The following is a 25,817-nucleotide window of genomic DNA, read 5'->3' as shown; positions in this document are numbered from 1 at the left end:
ACTTCGTTAGAACTTTCTAAGCTGAGCACGCCGAGCGTTACCACAGCGTATAAGAGAGAGGAAAGGTGTAAAAATCGTTCCTGAAACGGAGGCATGAAAAATCAACCGCCGACGAGTCAAGTCAGAGGAGGATAACGAATGAGTTTCGCCAGTTCAGATTCAGTACTAACCTCTTACAAAGTCACAAAATCGTTTCATAGTTTTTAACAGCTAATATTTGAATAGATTGCACATAGACATATGACTTCATTAATCAACAGTGATAAAAAAATATCATTAGCTGGTTAGTATGCGTCCTGTTTCTAAGATCAACTATTTGCATAACATTTAAAGAAATAATAATCAGAAAAAGAATAACTAGAACCTTAAAAATGAATGTACTGACTACTACACAGAGCTGTGGTCAGGTTTGGATACCAATTTCAGTAATTTCCAGGGCATGAATTAAAGTCAAAATCTTTGAATTAATTTGTCATAGATTTATTAACTGAAACTACGAAAGCCTTGCAAAATTGAGTAGCAAATGAGTTTAGTCACTATAATTTTGACCCTAATTAACGATGTCCAAATGGGGTTAGGTTAGTTGGGGTGAATACTAATTTGTTTTAACCCCAAAATTAACAGCACCAGTATATGATCTTAGTGCACTTTCCCGCATTTACCAAAACTAGAAATTGTGCGAAAAAAAACCTAATGCCTTAGTACAGGAGAATAAAACAAACAAAAAAATTGAAGAAAACACTGCTTATCATCAACATTTCAAAATACTGACGCCGACTGTGCATAATAGTTATAGATAATAATATATCAATATAGGTTAGCAATAAAAAATGATATAACAATGATAAATGTAAATTACAGAAACAGCTGATTAAAAAAAAATTTGAAAAAATAAAATCATTCATTTACAGAAAATAAAATATGAATAAAATGCAAAAATAATTAACACAATAGAAAGTAATTACTGTTGTTAAAGGCATAACATGAAACTATCAGCAATTACTTGCAAATGTTCTAAAACATATTTTAATCATAAGATTCATCAATGCAGGAATCCTTTCGCTAGATCACTTGAACATGTTTGCAAAAGGCTGTTCAGAGGTAACTTTCGACTCATGTAGGTAACATTATAAATTTTCATTTGTGTCAGAATGTATTTTAATACCGATGTAATTTCCGACTATTACTGTACATGTATAGTTCTTAAAACCATACAGTGAATTTGAAAATTTGGCTCAATAATTTTCTTTATTTTAGTAAATATTTCTCCATGTAAATATTTTTGTCTATTAAATCGTTACACTGGGGTTCCAATGCTTGATGACCAAGTCATTAGTCTCTCATAGGTCTCCAGATTTCAAGTATTAAGGGATGACTCCTAAGTGAAACATAATAAGGTAAAAAATAAAGGGAATATGTGAATAATAAAATATTGGGTTTGGTTCAGATATTATGAGTTAATGAAAATATAGCATATTTATTTACAAAATATAGCTTAGAAGCAATTGATTGATTTTAACCCATAGATGACTAAAACAGAATATGTTTCAATTACGATTTGTTCTCGATAATGCCTCCCGTAAAACTTCTTTTGAAAAGATACTGCATAGTGTACTAGATAGTGTCCTGCATTTCATTACAAAGTGAGGTCTTATATAATTGATCAAATAAGACTAAATCATTTCCCAATCATTGTCTGATTTCTCCTGCATTGGGAAGTCGAAATCAACATTAGCATCATGTCTAACATCTATTGAATCCATTTTATATTGTGCCTCTACCACTAGAGGGAGGTAGATAGATGTAAATTGATGACGCAATCGTTGGTCGTGGTCGATAGCCCATAATTCATCATAAGGTGTAACTATACAGAAAACAAAAGAATAAGGACTAACAGCAATCTGACGACCAACATCAAATATGCTAGAACTAAGGTACCGGTACTTAAGAGTCCTTGTTCACATTGTCAATATTAGAATAGGATTTACATATTTATCCTGGGGGAAGAAAAAGTCGATAAGACGACTAAATCATATGGCGAACCACTGTCTTCAATCAATCAATCAATTTTATTTGGTCACTCCTACAGTAACAAATTACAAAACAACAACAAATGAACAAACAAAATACAGAGGACTAGGAGACTGCTTTCTCGTCCGTTTACTAGTCCATGTCGGGTATGGGATTAGTTAGCCAGTTATTTGTTTTTCGAAAGAATGGACTTGATGGTGGAGGAAGCCGTAATCAACCAGCGGCTGCTTAACCACACTGCTGCGGTGAGAAGTCCAGCAATCCTCTCACACATAACTACCATGCATGGAATTCGAACCTGTGAACCCACGCAGGGTAATGAGAGGTGCAAGAAAAAATTTTAAATGTTTAAAATGAACAATCTTAACATTATACCGACGACAAGCAAAAATTATGTTTTCGAGACTAGTACCTGCGATTCTGTTTAATTTTCCTTTTACTTTTTTCCAGTAATCACCAATAAGATTTCTATCAGATATACCATATCTTCTGATCAAATTGCCACCAATTCTCAATCCCCATACGGTGTGATTACTTATACAGATTTGTTGAGCATGAGAACCTGGAAAAAAAGTTACATCATTATTGCAAAAAAGGTATCTTTACGCAGCTCTAATGACAGAATACCCTTCACTTCACTGATATTCTATGCTACTGATGCAACATAATGTACATAAAGGCACAGGCAGAAAAGGCTGTATGTAATTCACTGCAGTAATGCAACGTCAAATGATTATAAGGAAGCACTCATTAAATTTGTAAGAAATTTTCTTCTTTCACAGAAGAAAAAATTCCATTTTTACATATTTTCAAAACTTTTATGAAATATCTACGTTATTACCTGGAACTTCTTCCCACTTATCACCGACCGGCAAAGTGAATGAAACTCCAGTGCGAACAAAAACATTGTTTGCATCATCCAATGCCCACACACTGCCATCAGAAAGACCACACTCTATCTGAAAATAATATTAACAAAATTTAAAAGAAATTGAGTAGAATAAACATATTAGGAGCCACCTCGAGCCAGTCCGATGCTTAATATAAACACTATACTTTTAACAGAATGAGTTAAATCAAGGATTGGTTTCTTAACCGGGGGTCCCTGACCCCCACAGAGCCGTTGGAGGGGGCACATTGCTAGGCGCAAAACTGATTTAATTTATCCTTTACGAGAATACTTCCCTGTTTCTCCGAGTTTTATTGCTTCATAAAGTTATTTCACATGGTGATTTCATCAATTGAAAAAACACTAAAAATACTACTGGAATGATGAACAGGTGGCCATGAGTGCAAGAACCTAGAAGTCTCCAGAAGGGGCCACGAGCCATAAAAGGTTGGCTACCAGCCCACCACACCCCGCTATATTGCCCATGTTTACAATGAGGGTGTGTATAACTACATTGGCCTCATTGGCATTTGTGGGATATTGGACAGCAGGACTACTTGTTGACTTTGACTTTGTTGAAGTTGACAAGCGAGTTGGAAAATTTCACATAATGATATTTATGAAATAAGATTGCCAATTCAGGTTTCTGATATCATACGTAGTACACATTATGTACATATAAATCAATTGAACCTCTTATGCTGTGAAAATATCTAACCTGTATAAATTTCCTTCCTGACACTTGGCAACCTTCTATTGGAATCCATGCAGGTGGAAGGGAATGTCTATCTACTGCTGCAACACCGATTCGAAAATATACCAGACCACTGGAATCAACAGCCCAAACGTTTTGAGTTCCACAACTCAAGTACACAAGTTTGGTTTTTCCTATAAATGAACTTAGGTCAGAAAATAATTTATGACCAAAAATAATACTTACCGGTAAATTAATTTAAATTTGAGTATATTTAATTTTGAATGGCTCCATTGCATACAACAAACAACAAAGACCTTCTCATCAGAGCCGGTCTTAACAACGCAGAGCTCTATGCAAAACAGATTGCACTTGGCCCCTTCTAGGTAGCAATTAAGATAACTGAAAATTATGATTTTGGAACTTAAAATGAATTTGTCTTTGCATTTTGTTACCTGTTAGCTAAGTACAATTTCAAGTTACTTTATGTGTTTACGGCTTACGAGTCTTTTGTGCACATAATAAACATGATGGTCTGTAGTCTGTACATGTTTATAATTTATGAATTCACACCTAGAATCAGTTTGGGCCTCACTATGATGGCATTGGGGGTCTTGCCCCTCTCTTACTTACCCAACTGTTCGGTTGTATCAAGTTTATTCCACTCTGTTCCATCCAAACAATCTGCAGAAATTCCTGATCTAATATAAACCGTACCATCATCATGTAAAACCCACAATGCTTCCTTACACGCAGACATACAAGAAATTGTTACTTTGTCAGATACCGGTGTAATAAGAGTTACTGCGTGTGTAGTAGCAACATCTTGTGAGGGAAAGCAAAATATCTCCCCATTAGGTCGAGACGCCCACACCAAACCTGTAATTGTAAAAAAAACTTGTCGAATAAAAATCGCAATCAATCACTAATATGTAAATAACATGATATTTAGTCATACTAGATTTATTTACAAGATGAAGACAAAAAGACCCAAATTATATAATAGTAGGCAATTCGTGAATAGGTTCAGTTTATTACAGTAAATCCAAAAAATCTTCAAGAAGAAAATTCAAAATGTCAAAAAACAGATTTACGGAAGCCTATAATTTATAGTACAATCATATTATATATACTACACAGTACAGCAGTCTTTCCCAGCACATGAGATATTGAGTGAGCAATGTTTGAACTACATAGACACTGCATACTTCCAAACCATACTAGCTCCAGCTTAAGTCCAAATGGCTGATTAAATATGCTGTGTGAATGTGTGAATTGCCACTTAAAACAAAAAATGCACAACATATTCACAATCAGAACTCTGACATGACATTACTCACTTTAATGGAACCAAATTTTTTTAAACTCAATACTACCCCTTGGTAGGTACTGTGTTGAAAAGGGGGAATTCCGTTTACATTTACAATTCTTACCAATCCAATTCCCATAATCTGCTGAAAATATAGATGATGTTGTGATATGTTGCCACTTGGAAGATTTTGCAACTCCAAGGGGAGTGGTGATATCCCATCTACAACCTAGAATATAAAACAGGTATAAGATACACATGTTCATCTCCAGGCAGAGGAAAACTGATAAGATAACTGGTAATCATCCATGTACCATGGCTTCTCGTTTAAATACCAGATCATGTCGGATATGGGGAAGTTTACCAGGTATTTGTTTTCAGATGCCTAAACTTTGATGGCGAAGAAGGCTGTAACCTACCAGCAGTTTGCGTATTCCTGATGCTCAGCACGATGCGGCATACCTCCACGTTTCAAACAATATATTCAATGTACATGGAGACTAAATCACAAGTCACACTGAACAAATTCGGAGAATCAGTAGTATAGTATGTGCATATTTTTAATTCTTTAGACAGCAGAATTAGTAATTCGTACCAGTTAACGGTCCTCTGGCAATATTGACTTTCTGGTTATCGTGGACAATCCAAATAGACTGATTGTTAACTGCAACATGTTGTGCTCGCACCAATCCAGCCATCCATCTCTGAACCTAAAATTGAAATAATTATATAATAATAATATAACTTCGAAATTAATGTAAAAGTCATTCAAAGATATCATTAGCTATAAATTGAACTACCGTATATCCTCGCATATAAGCTGATCTCGCATATAATCTTAAAAACTGCCCTGAGATTGTGAATTTATAAAAATTTCCATATAAGCTGACCCTACAAATCGTACGCTCTTATCATTGAGTGCGATCAAAGTTACGCGCGAATAAGTCGACTCTTTAGTGATATCAGTGTTATGCCTGCATAAGCCGAATTTTTAGTGTAATCAGAGCTATGCGCGTCATCAGAGCTATAAATATGAAACTGTAAATGAATGTATTTATATAATGAATAAGTGATTCGAGGGGGAACTAAAATGCCAAGAAGTACTGAGACTGACAAATTATAGCGTAGAATTGTGCAGTAGTAAATACAGATTGATGGTAGATTTGGAAGTAGTTCATGACAATACTATTAGAAAACAGCGATGAGTACGAGTAGTAGATTCCACATAACAAAAGTTCATAAAAAAAACATTGAGTTATAAATCCTGCCATAGAGATAAATATTTACAATAAATATGCTTTAGTTTGCTCAAAACGAGTAGCTCCATTTGTCTTTTTTTAGTGTGAATGTAAGAAACATCTCTCACAAATACAAAATCTTCATGTATGTATGTAAGCATACCTTATGTACTGACATAGACACACTGGCAGGCAAAGCATGTAATGTTGTATGTGATAGAAGATGTTGGCCTTCGTCAATATATTCGCTCACATTGACCTGAAAATAAAAAACAAAATTAATAATTGTTATTGATGTACAAAACTGTCTTATTTTTAAATAATGCTATTATTCCTGATTTTTTAGTCTTTGAACATTTCTCATCCAAGACAGATAGATGTTCATTCATCGACCATTTATAATTTATAAGATGTTAACTGTTCTGGAAACTATTGCCACATGGTGCATAATTTTTAATTTTAACGACTTCATCGCACACAAAAACAAATCCCATGCGAATTTTCACAACAACAACATAATAACCAAACGGCCCATATATGCACTTCGTGTACAACAAGATGAACAACAAAAACAACATAACATCAAAACAATCCACATGCACACTTATTGTCATACCTGCCACCAATTTCTATCTTCAGTCAGAAACCACAGCATTCCTTTGTCATCCACAGCAAAAATAGTATTTCTATGATCACTTGTTATAGATTGTATGAAGGACTGATGTCCATCTCTTATGAATGGGAGATCAACTGAATAAAACAAAAAAGACGATGTATTAAAAAGCGAATAGTCCAAAGGCTAGAAATGTATAGATGAGCCTTTCAAATACAATTTAAAATATTATCATCATTATAAATTGTGTAGATTTGGAAAAAAAAAATTAAAAAAATAATTTCAACTATCCATTGAGGGATCAAATTTTAAAGCGGTTTTAGACCAACAATATTTCTAATCAGAATGGTATGTTTGCAAAAAAAGGGCCCATAAATGAACTAAAAACAATGTCCAACTCCTATGATCAAGCATTCGCTACATTGAATAATATTGAAGCGTATCGCAAGCTTAACTCAGGTTTGAAACATGCTTGCTTGGCTAGATACATTGCATGGTTGAAAAAAGTTTGGTGATATAGAAAGAATATTCTATCACGACTCGTCCTATCTATATTCATAATAAAATGATTTGTGTATTTTCTAAATCAGACGAAATTACACTGAGATGCAAATTCCATGACATGTATTGTAGACTACTGATATTCTGTAAATTTATTTTCATTACAGACCTGGTTCCCAAGAAAAATCACTCGAATCAATAGAACTCAATTCTGCAGCAAATATTTGACCATTCTCAGTTCTGCACCAAATTGTTGACCTTGTAGACGTAATATGACTGATCTGAAAAATAAGATATTTATTAGAAGTGGAGGATAGTCAATAAAACGAGTTAATCATATGACAAACTATTAACTATTGTCCAGTTATCAGTCTAGGCTGCATTCCAGTTAATCATGCCAAGTATATGGTGACCCAAAAAAACAGAACTCATAAATTTCTTAATTACTTCCACGAAATTAAATACAATTTATTTAACAATTGGACTTCAGATTTGGTATGATCATACCCAGAAGCTTCAATAATCTAGAACAAGGTGGCCCAAGGTTGTGGGCTCCGCGGGCCACAAAATTATTTCGGCATTAGTTGCGGGCCACAATAGTACCAAGAATAGGTAAACAGTGCAATACAAAACAAGCACTTCTATTGTGTGAACACATAGTTATCAGGCATTGCCAAACCTAGTCTAATGGATTCCGCATCCGATGTTTAGTTTTCTATCATGCCTATATTATTAGCATATATTCCCGACCAAAACGATAGAAATCCAGGTAACAATTTAGACTGCCCATCACATATTCACCCCGCTATAGTTGCTTCAGCTAGCCATCATACTAGTCAATCTAGACACAGTATAGTGATATAACAACAAGATGTCAAACAATTTTTCTGATTCATTTTATGAGAAGCAATTTAAAGTACGATGTTTTGATTACTCTCCGAATGCGGCGCGGGCCACAGATAATAGAGCGGCGGGCCACATGTGGCCCGCGGGCCTGGGTTTGGACCACCCTGATCTAGAACATTTGCACAAAAAGTTATATTCTTCCAACCAAGAATATGCTACAAATGTCTTGTATGCTGTTTTTTAGGTCATCTTGTACATAGAATTAGATGAACTTCAAGTGGAATTGGAGAGGACAACACCAACAGACAACCAACATCAGCATGGAGCGACAATCCACTTGCATTACTAACATGATTGAAAAAGACAGTAAAGGTTGTTGATATGATTAAGAAATTTTACAATTCAAACAGAAATTGGTATTTCCGTAGTATGTATTGTATATCAGGTTCGGGATAGGCCATAATTTATTCAGACTATCCTTATTTTAGCTCTATTACAAGTTCGGGGGACTGTTTGTGTCAGCCAAATAAATATACCCCCTGCCAATAGACTTCTGTCCCTTTAAACAACTTGATGTAAAGGAGGCGAACAAAATTAGTTACCTCCATATTGGTACACACACTTCTGGAGCGCCCAGAAATTATATATAAAATTCTGATGTAAGAACTCAAAGGAGCTCAATAGATTGTACAAATCTGATGATAAAAAATACAAAACGCCTAATCATGAAATCTGAGATATTACCCAGCACCTTCTCTAAATTCCAGGGCACTACATCCCAACTTTTAGAAAAAGGATTTGATCTTGAAATTCCAAATTGAACTTTAACATTTCCACTGTTGGATACAACCCATGCACTATCATGACCGAGAGTAGCGTACTTCACTTCACTGCTTACGAATTGCCAGAATAATTTAATGGGTTCCTCTAGTGACTGGAAATCAACTGGCATAACAGCAGCATAGACGTCTCCACCTTTGGTAACAAGCCAAGCTACAGCACCTTGCAAATATGAAAACAGTTTGTACAAATTTTCTTGAAACAAATCTCTGCACCAGTGGTTCCTAAACTTGTATTAAAATATTATATTCATGTATGCGAGAGACGACCATTTTCTATGCATGTCTAAGTTCTTTCAGTATGGGAAATTTGTAAAGTGCCTTTAAACAGTATGCCTCTACCAAGAATGTGTGCATTCGTAAAATTTACACTGTATCCATGCATGCCCCTGTTCTTATTGATGGATCGCATTCAATGCACAATCATAATTCTATGATGCTTAAGAAATTGTTAGGCATTTCGATAGTCGCTCATAACTTTGATCAGAAATGGGTCACTTTTTTTTTCTGAGTGGGACTGTGTCATCTTGATTTGAGGAAATTTTCTTAAAAATGTAGTGTAATTATTCCACACAAATCAAGCAATGTGGCAATCATCACTTATTCAATAAGAGAGGATCTTCATATTTATCCTGAGGGAAAGGAAAATCTGTAATATGGCTTAATCATATGGCATACCCACCACTGCCCCTTATGCGTTTGCCCTTCCATGTCAGGTGTGGTATTAGTTAGCCAGTTATTATTCTTTTTTAGACTTGATGATGGAGGAAACTGCAACTAATCAGCAGTTACGTGAACCACCCTACAGCTATCCCGCACATTTATCCCAACAGGACTCGAATCTGTGAGCACAGGCACGGTAACCAGAGGACATATTTCTATAGCTAAGCACCATGCGCAAACCCCTGAGTGAGTGTACGTTCACATTAGGTTAAAACAAGGTATTTCATCAAATCGAGTATCCAGTAACCACTCAAACTTGTGAAATTAACATCATTGAAAGTCAAAACTCATGAAAGCTTACCACTTGGTGATACGCATAATTGCACTCCCTTCTTGGCAAGTTTTTTCCACTTAACATTAAACATTCCAAATTCAATCTCCTCCGCTATGTATATATGATTACTGCTATCAATAAACCAGATGAAGGAATCTGATCCTAGGAAAAGGTAATAAAGCATAAATAATAAAATTTAATGATTCCATATGATTAATAAACATCACAAGGGTGTTAAATGTAAATGGAAAATGAATCCGAATTACAGTTAAACCGCAAAACTCAACTTGAGCTCGTTGTTGTTGGTAGAATGCTATTAGGTACTTTTTCTCACCGAAAAAATTTCTGTGGGGTCTATGGGATTCGTTTTTCACTTCGAAGTTCGAGTAATATGGTCATCAAAATTAAAAATTGTGCAATTAAAAACATGCATCTGCTGAAACTCTTTACTTTACTAGCTAATGATCTACTAACGATTGAACAACCAATGGAAATATGAAGTTTTCATGCATATTGGGGAATGAACATTTGGAAATTAAGCACTAGGGGGGGGTGTTAAAAAAGGGTTGGGATAAATTAATCCTTTACCAGACCTTGTAACCATACAAACAGCTACAGTCTGCCATACATGCTATCCAGAATTAAACAAAAAAATCTCGCCCCAATTTACCTGAAACACTGACAACTTGATGTTGCAAATTTGTAGCCGACCAGCTGTCTAATAATTTAACAGGAACTGTATCTCCAAAACAACTTGTAAAACTCTGGGTAGAGGATGCCACACTGATTTGTTTTCGCACAACAGTAGGTAATACCTAGACAAATCGATAAAAATTATTGTTTATCAAAAGACACCTTTGAATATTCAGGATAATGAACTTATAGTATTTTGGAAAATGAGAAAAAAGGTTCTCATTCTCTTCTTTGAACTAAAGAACCATTAAGAGTGAAAAATAAAGATTTGAGTATATATCCTCGACTTTCATATGTTATTTGTTGAATATGACTTCAATATTTCATTTTTGCAAAAATCTCATCTTAGAAAACTGATCGCAAAAAACTCAGACTTGCGTTAAATTGAGTCTATGAATTCATGGCAAAAAGAGAAATAGATAATCAATTGATGAGAAATTGTTTATTCGATGATTATGTTTCAATACTTTACGATAAAAAAGTAAAAAATGATCAAAAAAAACTCACAGGGGTCTCATATGAGTTATCTGAATCGGTCTCAATTTCACTCCCAAAATCCACAGATCCGTCTTCTATTCTATAAATATCATCAATACTGGAAGCAATTTGAGTGTTTCTATCATTATGTGTTTGACTCTCACTCACCCTTTCATTGAGCGACTCCTCAGAGTCGGAAAACAATGGCTCCTGCTTTGATTTTACAACAGCTGTTGAGATAAAGTCACTATCCAGAAGAAAAGGAGTGCTGACAGCGTTGTCAGAAAGACTTGCAATCTTCGATGAAGTTTTCAACTCCGATGTTGAATCATCAAGTCCAGATTCTGGTTTTAAAATAGTACAATTTGCGTTTTTTTGCTCGCTTTTTTGCTTTGGTAGAAATTCTTCTTTACAGTTATTTCTTTCATCTGAGTTAGTGCGTTCTGAAGTAATTTGGTTCTCTTCAATCCTCGACAAATTTAGTGATGCCAGCTTAGATGTGAAGAAGTCAAAATCTGTGGAATCAATTTTTGGCGACTGAACAACTTTTGGGCATAACTGATTCCCTGTTGTCTTATGCATTACAACAATACGATCTTCATTTTTCCCTGTAGGCGACATTCCATCATTACTGGCGTTAGTATTTTCATGATCATGTATTGGAATTCCAGAGTCCTCATTCAGGCCAAAGCACCTGTCTTCATACAAAGTATTGTGATCTACAGTGGCTAGTGAACTTTGATCTTCAACCTTCAAACCAGGAAGGTCACTTTTCCTGTCTTCATATGAAATATTGTGATCTACAGCGGGTTGTGAACTTTGCTCTCCAACCTTTAAACCAGGAAGGTCACTGTTAATCTCTATTTGTGAAGAGTGGAGTTCAGAGGAAGTGAGCAAGTTATGAGTGTTACTCACAATATCAGTTTTCTCTTGAGTGATTATTGTTTGTTTCCCACTCGATGTTGAAGCTGGAAAATAATATAGGAATCATATATTGTAGCATCTATCTTTGACTGAAGCATTAAATACTGGGCGCTCCAGAAGTATGTGTACCAATATTAAGGTAACTAATTTTGTACGGCTAATAAAGTTGTGTAAATGGACTAAAAACCTATGGGCAGGGGGTATATTCACCTGGCTAACAAAGACAGTCCCTGAACTCGTAATAGAACTAAAATAAGGAAAATCAAAACAAAATTATGGGCGGCATAGTCCTAACCCGGTACACACATTACAGGAGTACCAAATATTGAACTATGCTTTATCTATGTAGTATATCACCATCTTATTCATAAAGTATGGCATTACTAGCCTTGTAAATTGGTAAGATGTATTTATAAACAATTAAGACCCATATTGCATACTTATTTCACCATCCACCATGGATTTGGTAAGCGGACGACAGGCCGGGGTTCGCTTTATAAGTTGTTTTATAAGCTTCCCTCTAACCAGGATATTCATATAAGATAATCATATTCAAAATATAAATTTATATTCTTCATATAAATTTTCAAATAAATCATTGTCAAAATGCAAAAATAATTGAAGAATAGGAATGTTGTTTCAATATGCATGATTATTGTGTTGATAGTCAGCAAAATATAAAGCAAATTAAATTTTCACTGAGTGACATCTGGCATATATCATAAAACTTCTGAGGTGTTTTACCGCCTTCCCTCTGAGAAAGAACCTGTTACGGCAGGCACTTGAACTTTTATTATTTCGCCAACAGAAATCTTTCCAGTTCTGCATTGCGTATCCAAATTATTGACTCTTGGGTGAAGTGGTGGGTATGGTATGGAGTATTCGGAACCCATAATCTTTACCCTGCCAACATGCGAACCAATCACCCATTGCAAATGTCCCACAACAATCAGAATAAAGTAGTATTACTTGATCTTGATTTCTTCTTTCTTTTAGACACGAATACAATTTCTCCTCCATCTTCTGATGCAATTTTATCAAGTTTATCAAAATGAAATTTCACCGGTGATTGAAGTCTATCCTATAAGTGACAAATTGAAAATATTCTATAAATAAGCCTGAGTTATTCCTAGCCAAATGGATCAAACAGCCAAATAAATCAAATTTGCAGCTGAAGATTCAGATATTGGTGTGTAAAAAGGCATTGGACATTGACTTCTATTTCATGTCGCTCGCTTGGAAGGGAACACCTTACACCTACATGACATAAAGGTGGAGTTGAACATATTGAATGCTTTCATATAAAAAAATAAGGCACTGATGCAATGTCGTGTAATATTGATGTTACAAAATACTTTATAACTAATTCCAGCGTTTCAGTACTAGTTAAATATTGATTTGCTAATGTACGTTCTGTATGTCGCAAACATTATTTCATGTCTACTTTCATACTAAGATAATCATATATCAACAAAATGAATTGGACTAAAATATCTTACTGAAAAAAACTGTTTATGGCTTGATTCTTAATATTAATTATTCAAAACTATGAAAGATAGAAAAAAGTATTTCAAACAGCTTGTCTAATCTAATACAATTGTGAGGAATATTCATGGGATTTGTTGAAGGTATATTTTCACAATATAGACCTTTAATACCAGATAAAACAATTTAGCAAACTTACCTCAGTATCGTTCAATAATTCCGGGTGGCCTTGAGAATGTAAAAAATCTTGATCCAAACTTTTTGATCCAAGCACCATTTTTTTATTAAGTAATTCAGGCTTCTTCAACATGTTTGGGTCCAATATCGGAACCGTTGAATCATAGCAAGACATTATTTGACATTCAGTTTTTGAAGATGAATTAGTTGTATTATCATCATCATTGTTTCTTGTATTAGTCAACTTGTTTGAATTACCCATGTCTTCATGGCAAGTTTCTGCAATTTTTATTTACAATTTTTTAAATTGGACAATAATATACATTCTGTAGACCTGCAGGTTTTTTACAGGAGTGAATCTTAAGAAAAGCGAGACTCAAACAATCGTTGTTTGTAATTTAATGGGGGTGAAAGAATCGGTTGGTGATTTTTAAAAAGGGATGCAGATAGAAGAAAAAGTAAAACCACTGGTTTACAGAAGCAGAAATAAAACATTCAGTGATCTTCAATTGAAAAAAACACATCCCTAGTAGAAAATTTCAATTTTCAAAATGAAATACTTTATTTTTTGGTTGGTCATATTCCGCTGACAAATCCTGTTACAAAAACAGACCACATTTAACAGCAACTTTAATTAGATTAGAAAATAAATTAATTGACAGGCATGACAGCATTCAATGGGTAAGGTTTACTAGGTTGAATGTGCATGGTAAAGTATTACTGTAATAGATATTTGATTATGGCATGGAAAATCACAAATCTTAACTTTAAATATCTTTACAAAGATTAATTGAAATAATAAGCAATTAAAGTGTTAAATTAAAATAAATCAGATTAGGATCAAGAATATATATCGACAATTGCTTCAGCCAACTTATAACAGCCCCAATAGCAAGTCTGCATTAGAATAAATTTAACTAAAATCTAAATCATCAGTAAGTTAGATAGTAAGCATATTATGGAACAGTGTTAACTAATGAAATAACTTGAATAAGTTTGCTTACAAATACCTATATCAATTAAAACCGGGGTAATTTAGATAGGCCTATTCCAGAATTAAGATAACTTCTGAGAAAAGCATCCCAGATTACTGAAACTTATGGGTAAAGTCATTCACAAACAGAAGTTCAAGTGTTCCTTTCACAGAAGTAATCGGGAAATGTTTGGGTTCTGTTTTATTGTCACTTATATATTTTTTGTTAGTTGGGGACCTTACACAACAAACTTCAAAACAATTCTTATTAAGAGTCAATTGTATAATTGGTGCTCAGTATAACAACAAACACATGGTGCCATTTGTGAACACACAAAAAAGCATCACCCATATGTTTGTTTTCTGTTGATAATATTTGTATATTTATGTCACGTGCATAGCAGCATGTGCTTTGGTAGTTTAATGATTTACCTTTTGCTATGACATGTTTGTTTAACCTAGCTTTAAAATAGGTCAATATTGATATCTATACATACTAGATAGATTGTTGTTGTATTTTAGAAATATTTCATTGTTGGGTTAATAAAAGATATACACATAGGTTATCTTACATCAAAAACCTCTCCACTGAAGCAAAATGAATTGGGTATGATCAAGACAAATATACTATTGATAATAGCAGCATATTGGAAAATTTATCAACATTATCATGACCTGGACACAGCATTGCTAGGAGTGGTATGGATTTATATATTGAAAATCATACAAAATAGCCAAATAAGTTTGGGGCATTTAGCAACCAAGGTAAAGTAGGCAAGATGTCATCACCCTCCAGGTATTTTATTCAAGAACAATAATAAGTATAATATACAATAAAAAGCCAAGAATCCTGTTCCTATATAAGTAGGACGTAAAAATATCATCATCTACAATAGCCTATTACAATTTTTAGCTGCAAACATAGGAATCACAAAACGTAAGCAATTGGAAGTACCTGTAGTTATTCACCATCCATTTAACGAACTATATAGGCAAGTGCTTGACAACAGCACACAGTATAACGGAGAATTCAAAACTCGATCAACACAATCAAAATTAGTCAAATATTCTTACCTGAATTTTCTGCTTCTGTATTTATGTCTTTAGTTTTGTTATCATTATCATTCACAGATTCTTCAGTGACATTTGGTTTTCGAATATCTGAGGGTGGGTTAATATTTTTGTCATCCTTAGTGAATAGTGTTGTCGCCACAACAGGAAGTTTCTTTTGAAGTTCTTTAGCCTGAATGAATAATCATATTGTATTTTCTGATCCGAATAATCTTAAAAATAGGCAAATAAACATACAACTCATAATGTTACCCATATGTTATTAAACTTCAAACATAACTTTACTTTAATTTATCAATTTTCCATGAGCATAGACTTCACATATATATATAGGTTCTTCGGAAAAAGGAAAATCTGACAATTGTTATTTTACCAATCGATTCCAGAATTTCAACTAACCTCCCAATATATTACAAAAAGAGGTTTAATTATTGATCAGTTATGACAGCACAGAAATATGCTGAACAGTCAGATCAACATGGACATATGAAGTGGCATACCTACATAAAATGGCGCCCATGGCAAAGTTTAAAAATACACCCCTCGATCGTTGACTGAGAATTTTAGCAACTGTTGTTGAATTGAGATACTTGTACGTTACTATTTGAGTAAAATACAGGTTCAAATCATTTTCAATTTGAAATTATTTTATTGAAACATTTTATGACTAAAACTTTTTGCCCTTTTTGCACCCCTATCCAAACTAATATTCACCTGAGACTGTATTCTTTGTGATAATTGTCCTGCACCCTCATTTAAACTGGACATTCTTGATTGTAAAACCCCAACAAATGGTGTGAGATTCTTTTTCATTTCCGTAAAGGATGATTTAACGTCCTACAATCGACAACAAATTTGACAAAGAGATATGGGGGGGGAACAATTAAATGATATTGGGTTATTAAGTTATGAAAAGTAATGCCATTTTTGTAAAACTCACCACATTTGCAGCAACATTTTACATAGTGAAATTTGCCATATAGTATGATGATTTTGTGGAAGAAGATATTTGAATTTAGAACATTTATATTACATTCAAAGATCAAATCCTATATTTCAGAATAAATGGCTTGATACTTTCAATATAAGTCACAACCAATTCAAATCCACAATTTCACAAAATCACCTGTAAATTTATACTCTGTCCATCCTTTTTCTTTTCTTCATTGTTTGAACGTTTCGACTTAACTGCAATAATTAAGTTAACAAGAAGACAAGTTAAAATGATGTTTGTATGATAAAACAAGGACATACAACAGCCAAAATTAGCCAAGTTGCAGTCTGATTACACATAATTAGAAGTCCAAGGTTTGAAACTCAGTTATTGCATTATTAATACAGCAAAACATACAATCCTTTTTAAAGCCTTTCTAGTATTGCACACAGGTGCCTTGATTCCTCACCGCCAAAAAGGTTACAAACCACTCACTGCCTTATACATTGTCATTTGATAATATCAACTGAAGCTCCAAATATCGACAAAACATTTTGCTTGTGAATGATACAATCATTTTGCCTGAACGAGTATAAATTATAAACAATAGAAACTAAAGTATAAGGGAAAACTTGCGATGCATGCCTACCAGAGGCACGAAATAGGTTTACAGGTACTTACTTGCAGCTTCATCAGGATGTTCAGAAATTCTATGAAGTTGTCGATCTTTGCTCAAAACAAAGATTTCATCTGTACTCACAGCTACGTCTAAGATATTTGACAACTCTTGATTACTTGCGATAAGACAAGGTTTCGTGTGATCAATCAAGAATAGTGATGTTTCTAAATTATAAAAAAATATAACAAACATAATTAATACTTAAAATTGGAAATGTTGATATGTTACACCATACTGATTTAAAATACGGTAAATATGCTACAAAAAGCTGTAAAATATAAAAGTTATTACTATTTTTGAGGTCTAAAAGACTGTTGTCATTTTTAAAAATGACTCATATTAAACAGTTGAACATATCCTTTTCTATGTGTTATGGAAATATATATAAAGAACAACAAATCATGTGATTCAGATGAAAGTGAGCCAGTATAAAATCTTGTTAAATTTGTCATCATCACTGAGAATAAGTGGTAAGATAACAAATTTAACTTTGTCCTTTACCGTATTTTCCAGGCTGATAAGCTGAGACCAATTTTCTTGCATTAAAAATGAGGGGTTTATCATATTACCACTCAATCAGCAGAGACAGAAATATTGTGTTATTTTTTTTCTCTTTTCTTCAGTTTCGTCAATTATTACTAATGCACGGTCTATTATTATCGATTCTCTTTTATTCATATTTTCTTCAGTTACACGCCAATGCGCGAATGACATGTTTATAGAAATGTGCCAAAGCACCTTCCTTGTTTCAATGAGCTAATGAGTTTTTACTACATGTGTTGGTATCTGTAATTGCTTTTGCTTGTGATACACACACAAATGCAGCATATTCAACTATAAAATTCACAGTGAGGATATTCCAGATTCACAGTACTGCAACGCCGATTCATGAAAACTGACAACAGAGAAGGAACATTAATGCCTTTACTGATCCAAAGTTAATTAATATTGAGACAACCCCAAAGAACGGCAACAAAATTTTGCATAATACTTTGATTTTGCCATGTCGAATGCTTCCAATATGGGCATTAATAAACGAAAATATAACATACTATGATGATGTTACCTGAATAAGATAGCAAGTATTCCTGAAAAAACAATAATTTTCTGAATTGAGAATCCTTGTTATATTGAGTCTCTTCCAACTGTAAAATTATTTTGGGATGAGCCGAGGACACCAGGTCTTTTAACAACAATGTGTTTGTTACCCGTCCTTCAGTGTCAGCCTGTTGATAGAAAACAAATAGGGAATGCTCAAATATACGGACACAAAGGCCAAAACTAAGTAGTACAGGCATGCAATCTTTCACAGTAAACTACCGGTATCGCAGTTTTCACAACTTCACCTGGCCACCACAAGATTGTAATGAACGCAAATGCCACAAGGTGCGCAAATATTAACTTTGATGACGTCATCGCACATGAAATACGAATCTCATAGCAACCCCAGAAATTTTTGAAATAGTGCTGGTGCTAGTGTTTCAACCACGGAGTGACCCTCAAGTATAATAGTATAACAAAGAACATTTGCATTAAATCCCGAAAGTGAATCAAATACATCAAATAATTGTTTATCCTAATATGATACCTGTAATTGTGTGTAACGAGCAAAAGGCTCGAAATGCAGCAACATCAAATTTAATAATCTCAGTGGAGATATTCTAGATTTACATTAAGAGAACGCAGATTCATGCAAAATGACATGGAAGGCACATTGTTGTACCCTTTTTGAGTATTTTCTGGTTCAAACCAAAATTAAGCCCACACCAGCAAAATAAAGATAAGACGAACCCAGGAAATCAGGATGAAAATAGGGTCCAGAAAATCGGCTTATCGACCGGAAAATACGCTATTCCTCCAATATACCAATATTACTATCCAATCCCAAACTTTATGATTATAAGTAAATTGTAACGACTACAGTATATTTACTTACAATCCATATTCTATATCCAGGTCTGGTACAGAATACTTGCAAATCAGAAGCAGATAGAGAACCAGGATTGAAGCAGGAACCAAAACATCCACTAAAAAATAAATCGAGGATTTCTTGAATCCGGATATTAACATCCAGAATATGAATTTATTTAAAAAGTCAATTGATGTCGATATTTTCGAATACAATATGAGCACAAACATAAATGTGTAAGCATAGTGGCAATAACAAATCAAATATTTGAATAACTTAAAATTAAAGATATTCAACCTATCCAACATAAAATTAATGATTTGAGGAATAATACAGTATTATTTGCATTTCAAAAATTAATTTTTTGCCCAATTAAAGACTCACAGCAAGTTTAAAAAGTTATGTAGTTTCCGTATAGTGGAAAAACTAGGAAACTGAAAAAATTATAAATTTTTTTCATCATTCCTGCAGATTCATATTCAAGCTCATTGAATATATACAGCCTTCTATGTGTTCTTTGATGTGCATGATTCATTCAAAATATATTCAATTTCTTATTAAAAAAATTATCACAGAATGTACTGGGAACAGTAGATAATTAAGTTTGGTCGATCCCAGTGTATGAGTTACCACTACCAATTTACATAATTCACAACTCACCTTCTAAAAGGTTTTGATCCTATAGGTTTCAATCCTTCATTTTTTGATTTATTTGTATGTAGAAGTACAGTTCGCTCTGTTGTAGAAATTAGTAATATCATGTGCCTGTACGATAAATCAACAATAGCTTGCCGCTCCGAATGAATGAGAATAACATTGCACTTGTCCTAAAGTAAGATACAGTTAATGCATATAAGAAAGAAAAAATAAATCATAATTCTATAGTAAAAATGATCTACATGTATATCGAAAATGTATAACACTATGAAGCAGCATTTAAAACTACTAAATGGTAAAATATGAGTCCATGCATCTGAAACAAATAACTACTATTCCCATACCCGACATGGACTGGAAACCGGAGGAATGCCATATGATTAAGTCGTCTTATTAGGGATATGATTAGCTGTTTCAGTTATGAATTACCTTTTCAAAATCTCTTTCGATCAAATAAATATTTCCTTTTCTATCACCAGTGTATAATTTCATTCCATTGCTACTCCATTCCATACATGTTATTTCAGCTGGATGAACTTTACCAAGAGAAAATTTTTGAACCTAAAATTAAATTTGGTAATGTTATGACAATGTGAACTGTAAAGTCCAATACACTCTGATCATTTGATACTTTTTTTTGCAATTTACGGTAAGACTCAAAACTTACAGTAAGAAGAATGTTTCTCCAACTGATTGCAATAACAAAAAATACCATGTTAAGAAATAAATTAATATAACTTATATCTACATAAATCATTCCAATTTGAAATTACTGAATCCCAAGATTTTATAGTCAGATTTTGACTGGTACTGAATTCCACTATTACAATTTAAACAATTAATCACATTTCCAATGCCTGAACTCATTAAAATGAAAACGAGAATATCGGTCAGAGACCGAAGACTTATCGATCGAAAGTTAGGGGATCCCCAAAAATGCGCTCCGACTCCATAGTGACACCTTGTGTCCCATCACTAATTAATTAATAACTCGCTAATCATATGACATAATTCATCCAACATCAATAGGCTTATGGTCCGACATATGATGAATGCACATGCAAAATCTGGAGCAGATTCAATCTCACTTTCGTGAGATATCGCATGCATCTAACAGACAGACAGACATACAGACAAATACCTATCAACATACTTACCGATTGAAATCGATAAGTAACAATGGCCAAAGAGACATTTAAATTTAAAATATGAAACATAATTTTGCTATAATCAACTTAATATTACACCGATAACTTAACAGGCAGATGGAGAACTCTCATTATCAATAGTAAGAACCCTGCCATTACCAGATTTGAATGATAACTATTTGAAGATCATTAAATAAAAGCGGTAAAAAGAATTTAAAATAGTAAAATATATATGATTGGTACACAAATATACCTGTCTAGTAGAATTTGTTGATCCATTAGGAAAAATCACAAGAGTAATTCTTCCCTCTTCTGTACCAAGAGCAGTTTGAAATTCAATTCCAACAAAGAGTTTCACAGAGGAAATAACATCACCTTTGTTCTGTGGAGAAAATTTGATTGTTAATAAAAGTGAACGATGAAAACTTTGAATCCTGAATGAAACTTTCCAAAGAATAGTGCAGATATTTTTAGGTTGTCCACATGTGCAAATGTTCTGAATATACATGAGCAACTCTAAGAATCTGATATTATTATACCACATTGATTCTCAATTATAAACCTATCAAGATGAAAGGATGCATTGCATTACCTGCTTCATCTTTCATCTGCAATTATTTCATATATAAAAATGCTTGCTCTTGTTGGGCCAAGTTTTGCCAGAGAAATATAGAAATTTACCTAGCAATTGCCCTAGCTGTTACATTTGTCTCTATCAACAGATAAATAAGCAAACCAGTAGACGCTCAGGATGGATATCTGAGGCCTGAATCAGTACAGGGTTGTTAGCGGATAACTAGGGGATGGGTGTTGCTACTTGCGATTCGTGCAAAAATTGCAGGACTGTAATGGCAGCATACGCAAGACAAGTTAACAAAACTGCATTTTCGGCATCCTCACGTGGGTGGTTATCGGGGTAAAAGATGGCTCTTCCAAAGGAGTAATTTCATCCGTGGATGGTAAATTTTGAGAATTTTAATCTTTGACTTAGTTAGAAAAGGGCGGCAAATGGTGGGTGCATTGAAATATCTCAACGACTGACACATTTTCTGTTGCTGTCATGAAAACGAAACATCAATCCGGACTTTGAATGAAACGCATATATTACCAGGATGCTAAGAAAAATTTTATTTAGATCAGTCCAGTCAACCACAGCTAGACATAACGGCTATGAATAAGGTTCTCCTGGAGTGAATATCCAAAATATGATTTAACAGTTTTGATTAAAAGTTGTTAGTTGGTATAGACTTATTAATTAATAAATGATAATTAATGTACCTCACTAAGAAGTTTAATAAATCCTCCTGTCTCTCTGTTATACAAAAATCCACACCCAGCATTGGATCCAAATAATAGATGACTTTTTGAAGCATCCAAACATAGGATTTTAACATCAATATTCCTGAAAATATGACAAAAGAAATGCATTTTCTCTTTTGCGTACAAGCAATGTTGAGTCGAGCTAAAATGGGGTAAGACCGAAAGTGAACGAGCGATGTTCGCCTGCATAGTGTTACATGGAATAGGACCTTGAACTCTTGTGGAAAGATTTCAGCCATTACCATATACCATGGTTTAAATATCATCAATAAAAATGATTAGTCTATTCTTTACCTAAATCCATGTTGTATTCTTGTAGGAATTAGAGTCAAAATATCATTGCAATCTTCATATTCTTTGAAAGATGACAAGTTAAGTGCATCTGAACCAGTGTAGCTTTCTTCAACATTTGATGAAGCTTTGCCGACTTCACTGGATGAACTATCCTCCTGGAGATCAGCATCCTGGTGGGATTCTTTCGTTTCTATATGATTAGTAACAAAGTCTGGTTGACTGGCATCAAATTCTCCGTTTTGTATTTCTGATATATCCTCGGCATTATTTTGTTCGGTGTTCTCGGAAAAATCAGCTGAACGACTTTGAGAATCGGCTGCATTCATTGCATTGTCATGAGATTTCAGATAGTAAAATCATCCTGAAGCAAACAGTGGACTACTGGCCGTTATTTCGCTATTTAGTCTGTCAAAAAAAAATAAATTAGGTTAGGATTTTGTAGAAACCATGATAATACGGCTTAATCATATGGCCAACAATTGTCTCTAGTCCAGTTACCAGTCCACCGTATGCAGATATACCATACTGGGTATGAGATTAGTTAGCCAGTTATTAGTTTTCAGACGCATGGGCATGAAGTCGATAGGGAAGCCGTATCCGGCCAGCGGTCAACTCAAGTGAACCACCCTAAGTTGGCATGGATTCCGATCTAACATCTAATAAATGATTATTCGCCATGAACCCATGGGATGAGATTCCAAGCTGCGAACCAACGCTGCATGTTAATCACTGAATCCTCCAATCAGATGTGCAATCACGGTATCACAAAGCACCATATTACAGTATTACCACCGATGTACTGCCGAGCTGATGACTGGATGATAAGAAAGCTGAATGAAAGAATGGGTGAACATAATGCTGTAATGGGTTGAGAATTGAGATGAAAATGTATTTAATCAGAAAAGTTGGACAGAATAGGCCATTCATTGACTAAAACAGCAAAATCAAATACCTGAATACCGAAAGTGAATTCTGAAAATAGGCTATATAGACAAAAATCACCTTGCAGCCTTGGCAGAAAATGCATAACTTAGTACTGCAGTAGGTCTAGTTTATATATTTATTATAATCTAACCTGTGTCCAGATGGATACGATACTGCAGTACTGCCAGACTGCTGTACCTGTGTTAAGGGTCAGAGTGTACTTCCAAAAGATTAAAGACACCAGTTTTCTTATTGGTTTAGCATCCTAGGACCTAGACAATGGGACTGACTCGTCAAATCAAAACACCGTTTTTAAGCTTAAACCGTTTTAAAGTTAATTCAGTTGTGAATCAAATGCGCCCATAATTCAGTAATTCAGAAAATTTTGGTTTAGTTCTGATAACGTAAAATCCTCGTTATACATGAACTGCACCGCTCAATACTGTAATACTAACGACAGATTTCCAAATCGGAATCTCGTGACTTCAGCTCTGCATATTGTGTGAAACAACAACTTCCTGTTTTATTGGACGCGATGTGTAGTTATGGTAGTTTTTTCGAAATTGTTGTTGTTGTTGATCTCGTGAACAAAGATTCTTTTGTTGGACACGTAGTGGACATAACGATCGTTTCAATATTATGTTGTTGTTGTTGTTGTTCTTGTTCTTTGACACGTTTTTAAAAAGTCGCTTTTCTCTTCGAATACTGGACCAATTGCTTTGAAATTTTCAATGGTTAAAGATTAATTTTTTCGCTAGAAGGCTATTACTTTTGTTTATTCTTAAATTTTATATGAATCCTATGAGATATGATATTTCATACAAAATTTCGCGGTATTTATTTTTACTCATGGGAACACTGTTTTACACTTATTTCAAGCGGTTTCGCGATCGATTGTCTTGCTCAGTACTACAGCTATAGCATAAATGATTGTTAGATGAATGTGATGTTACCGTATATTGCTATTTCGTAGATTGTCTCTGACTTGCAAGTCACCCGTTCACCCTTCAGCTTCAACGCCCACGTGAATGAAGATGCGTTAAAAATCTCTATATGTTTTTATTTGTAAATTTCCACAACACACAGAATACAAATCTTAAAACATTTATCCAGACTAGCTTAGAATGGTTTACATCGTCTTCCTTCTATCGAAAGATATCGGAGTCGTATTTATACGTCGATCATAAATCTAATTAAATGCTGTAAACGTGAGCTCGTGATTTACGTTATAACCAGAAATTCCTATTATCTCAATAAGGGTAATTATGTACATCGTACGGATGGGAACTTAGATATAATTATTTCAATCAGTGCCAAAGGTCTTGAGAATATAGATTTTAATTTGATAATGACTGGATGGAACCTGTTATGTTCTTAAAACTGGTGTAATTTAATTCCTACGAAAGTCTTTGTTCGAATTTTGGGAAAAATTAACTTTGTCATGATGATTTCAACATGAAATGGGGTACATTTGGGGGTTAGTTGCTATATTATCTCCCCATCTTACTAACTGGAAGTTTAAAGATTTGGCACCCTCTAATAAAGTGGAAATATATCGAAAAATACAATACACAATGCTAAAATTAAGGATATTAGTAAAATATATTTACATGTATATGATCTACAATGAGACACGACATTGAAATAAAGAAGAGTTTATAGAAAGAGTAAAGATTGTAAAGTAGAATTACAGAAGGATGGCGTATTTTTATTTTAAAAATTTTGGTTTGGTCGGTTAAAACATATTTTCAATTCAATGTATTTCGCTAAGTTAAAATACTTAATGCTCGCATTATCGCATTGTTACGATTTTGTAGACCTAGTTGGTCAATATATGCTTGTCCCATGTCGGGAAGAAAAAACGCGTTGCGACCTAGTTGGTCAATATATGCTTGTCCCATGTCGGGAAGAAAAAACGCGTTGCGACCTAGTTGGTCTATATATTTGTCCCGTGTCGGGATGAAAAAACGCATTTTTACGTTTATGCCATCTCAGGGCTTTTTTGAAAAAATAACGCTTTTGATACAATTTTTGTTTAACGAGCTTATTATTTCACCGTTCTATATGACGGCTTTGTAAATAATTAAAAGTATGACTCGCTCGAATCTACTTTTAGAAAGCATTTTAATTCCAACGAAATCTATTTAATCGAAAAGGAATGCTAACCACAAATATTCAATAATATAAATCTCTTG

General features: G+C 34.0%; 1 protein-coding gene across 2 annotated transcripts; it reads right to left on the bottom strand.

Moving 5' to 3' along the window:
- Positions 1–192: 192 nt before the first annotated feature.
- Positions 193–24,063, bottom strand: LOC120329431 (tectonin beta-propeller repeat-containing protein 2-like). Of its 2 annotated transcripts, XM_039396052.2 has the most exons (29): positions 23,774–24,063; positions 22,699–23,103; positions 22,363–22,486; positions 21,338–21,466; positions 20,366–20,497; positions 19,940–20,106; positions 19,307–19,397; positions 18,437–18,596; positions 17,373–17,534; positions 16,884–16,945; positions 16,472–16,594; positions 15,761–15,929; positions 13,736–13,992; positions 13,021–13,132; positions 12,043–12,095; positions 11,158–11,958; positions 10,628–10,772; positions 9,985–10,119; positions 8,873–9,123; positions 7,445–7,556; positions 6,778–6,911; positions 6,325–6,420; positions 5,519–5,633; positions 5,048–5,152; positions 4,248–4,493; positions 3,639–3,808; positions 2,873–2,990; positions 2,444–2,593; positions 193–1,864 (listed from the first exon to the last, which is right to left on the bottom strand). In XM_039396052.2, exons 2-29 carry the CDS (start codon positions 23,022–23,024, stop codon positions 1,674–1,676), a joined length of 4,836 nt encoding a protein of 1,611 aa, XP_039251986.2. In that variant the 5' UTR covers positions 23,025–23,103; positions 23,774–24,063; the 3' UTR covers positions 193–1,673. The 2 variants fall into 2 exon arrangements, with proteins under 2 accessions (XP_039251986.2, XP_039251985.2); XM_039396051.2 differs by having other exon boundaries at positions 11,158–12,095; positions 23,774–24,062.
- Between the last annotated feature and the right edge of the window lie 1,754 nt (positions 24,064–25,817).

Source organism: Styela clava, chromosome 12 (genome assembly GCF_964204865.1).
Source record: "Styela clava chromosome 12, kaStyClav1.hap1.2, whole genome shotgun sequence".
Classification (NCBI taxonomy): Eukaryota; Metazoa; Chordata; class Ascidiacea; order Stolidobranchia; family Styelidae; genus Styela; species Styela clava.
This window is presented reverse-complemented; position numbering and strand designations above follow the sequence as displayed.

Bases quoted from the DNA above. Each gene is read 5' to 3' on its own strand.
- LOC120329431 (XM_039396051.2), bottom strand. From the start codon at position 23,024: ATGAATGCAGCCGATTCTCAAAGTCGTTCAGCTGATTTTTCCGAGAAC. The intron at 22,487-22,698 runs GTAAAGAATAGA...TCATATTTTCAG, and splicing joins AGAATACAACATGGATTTAG to GAATATTGATGTTAAAATCC. The intron at 12,096-13,020 runs GTAATACTACTT...ATTATTTTCCAG, and splicing joins AAAGAAGAAATCAAGATCAA to CTTCAACATCGAGTGGGAAA.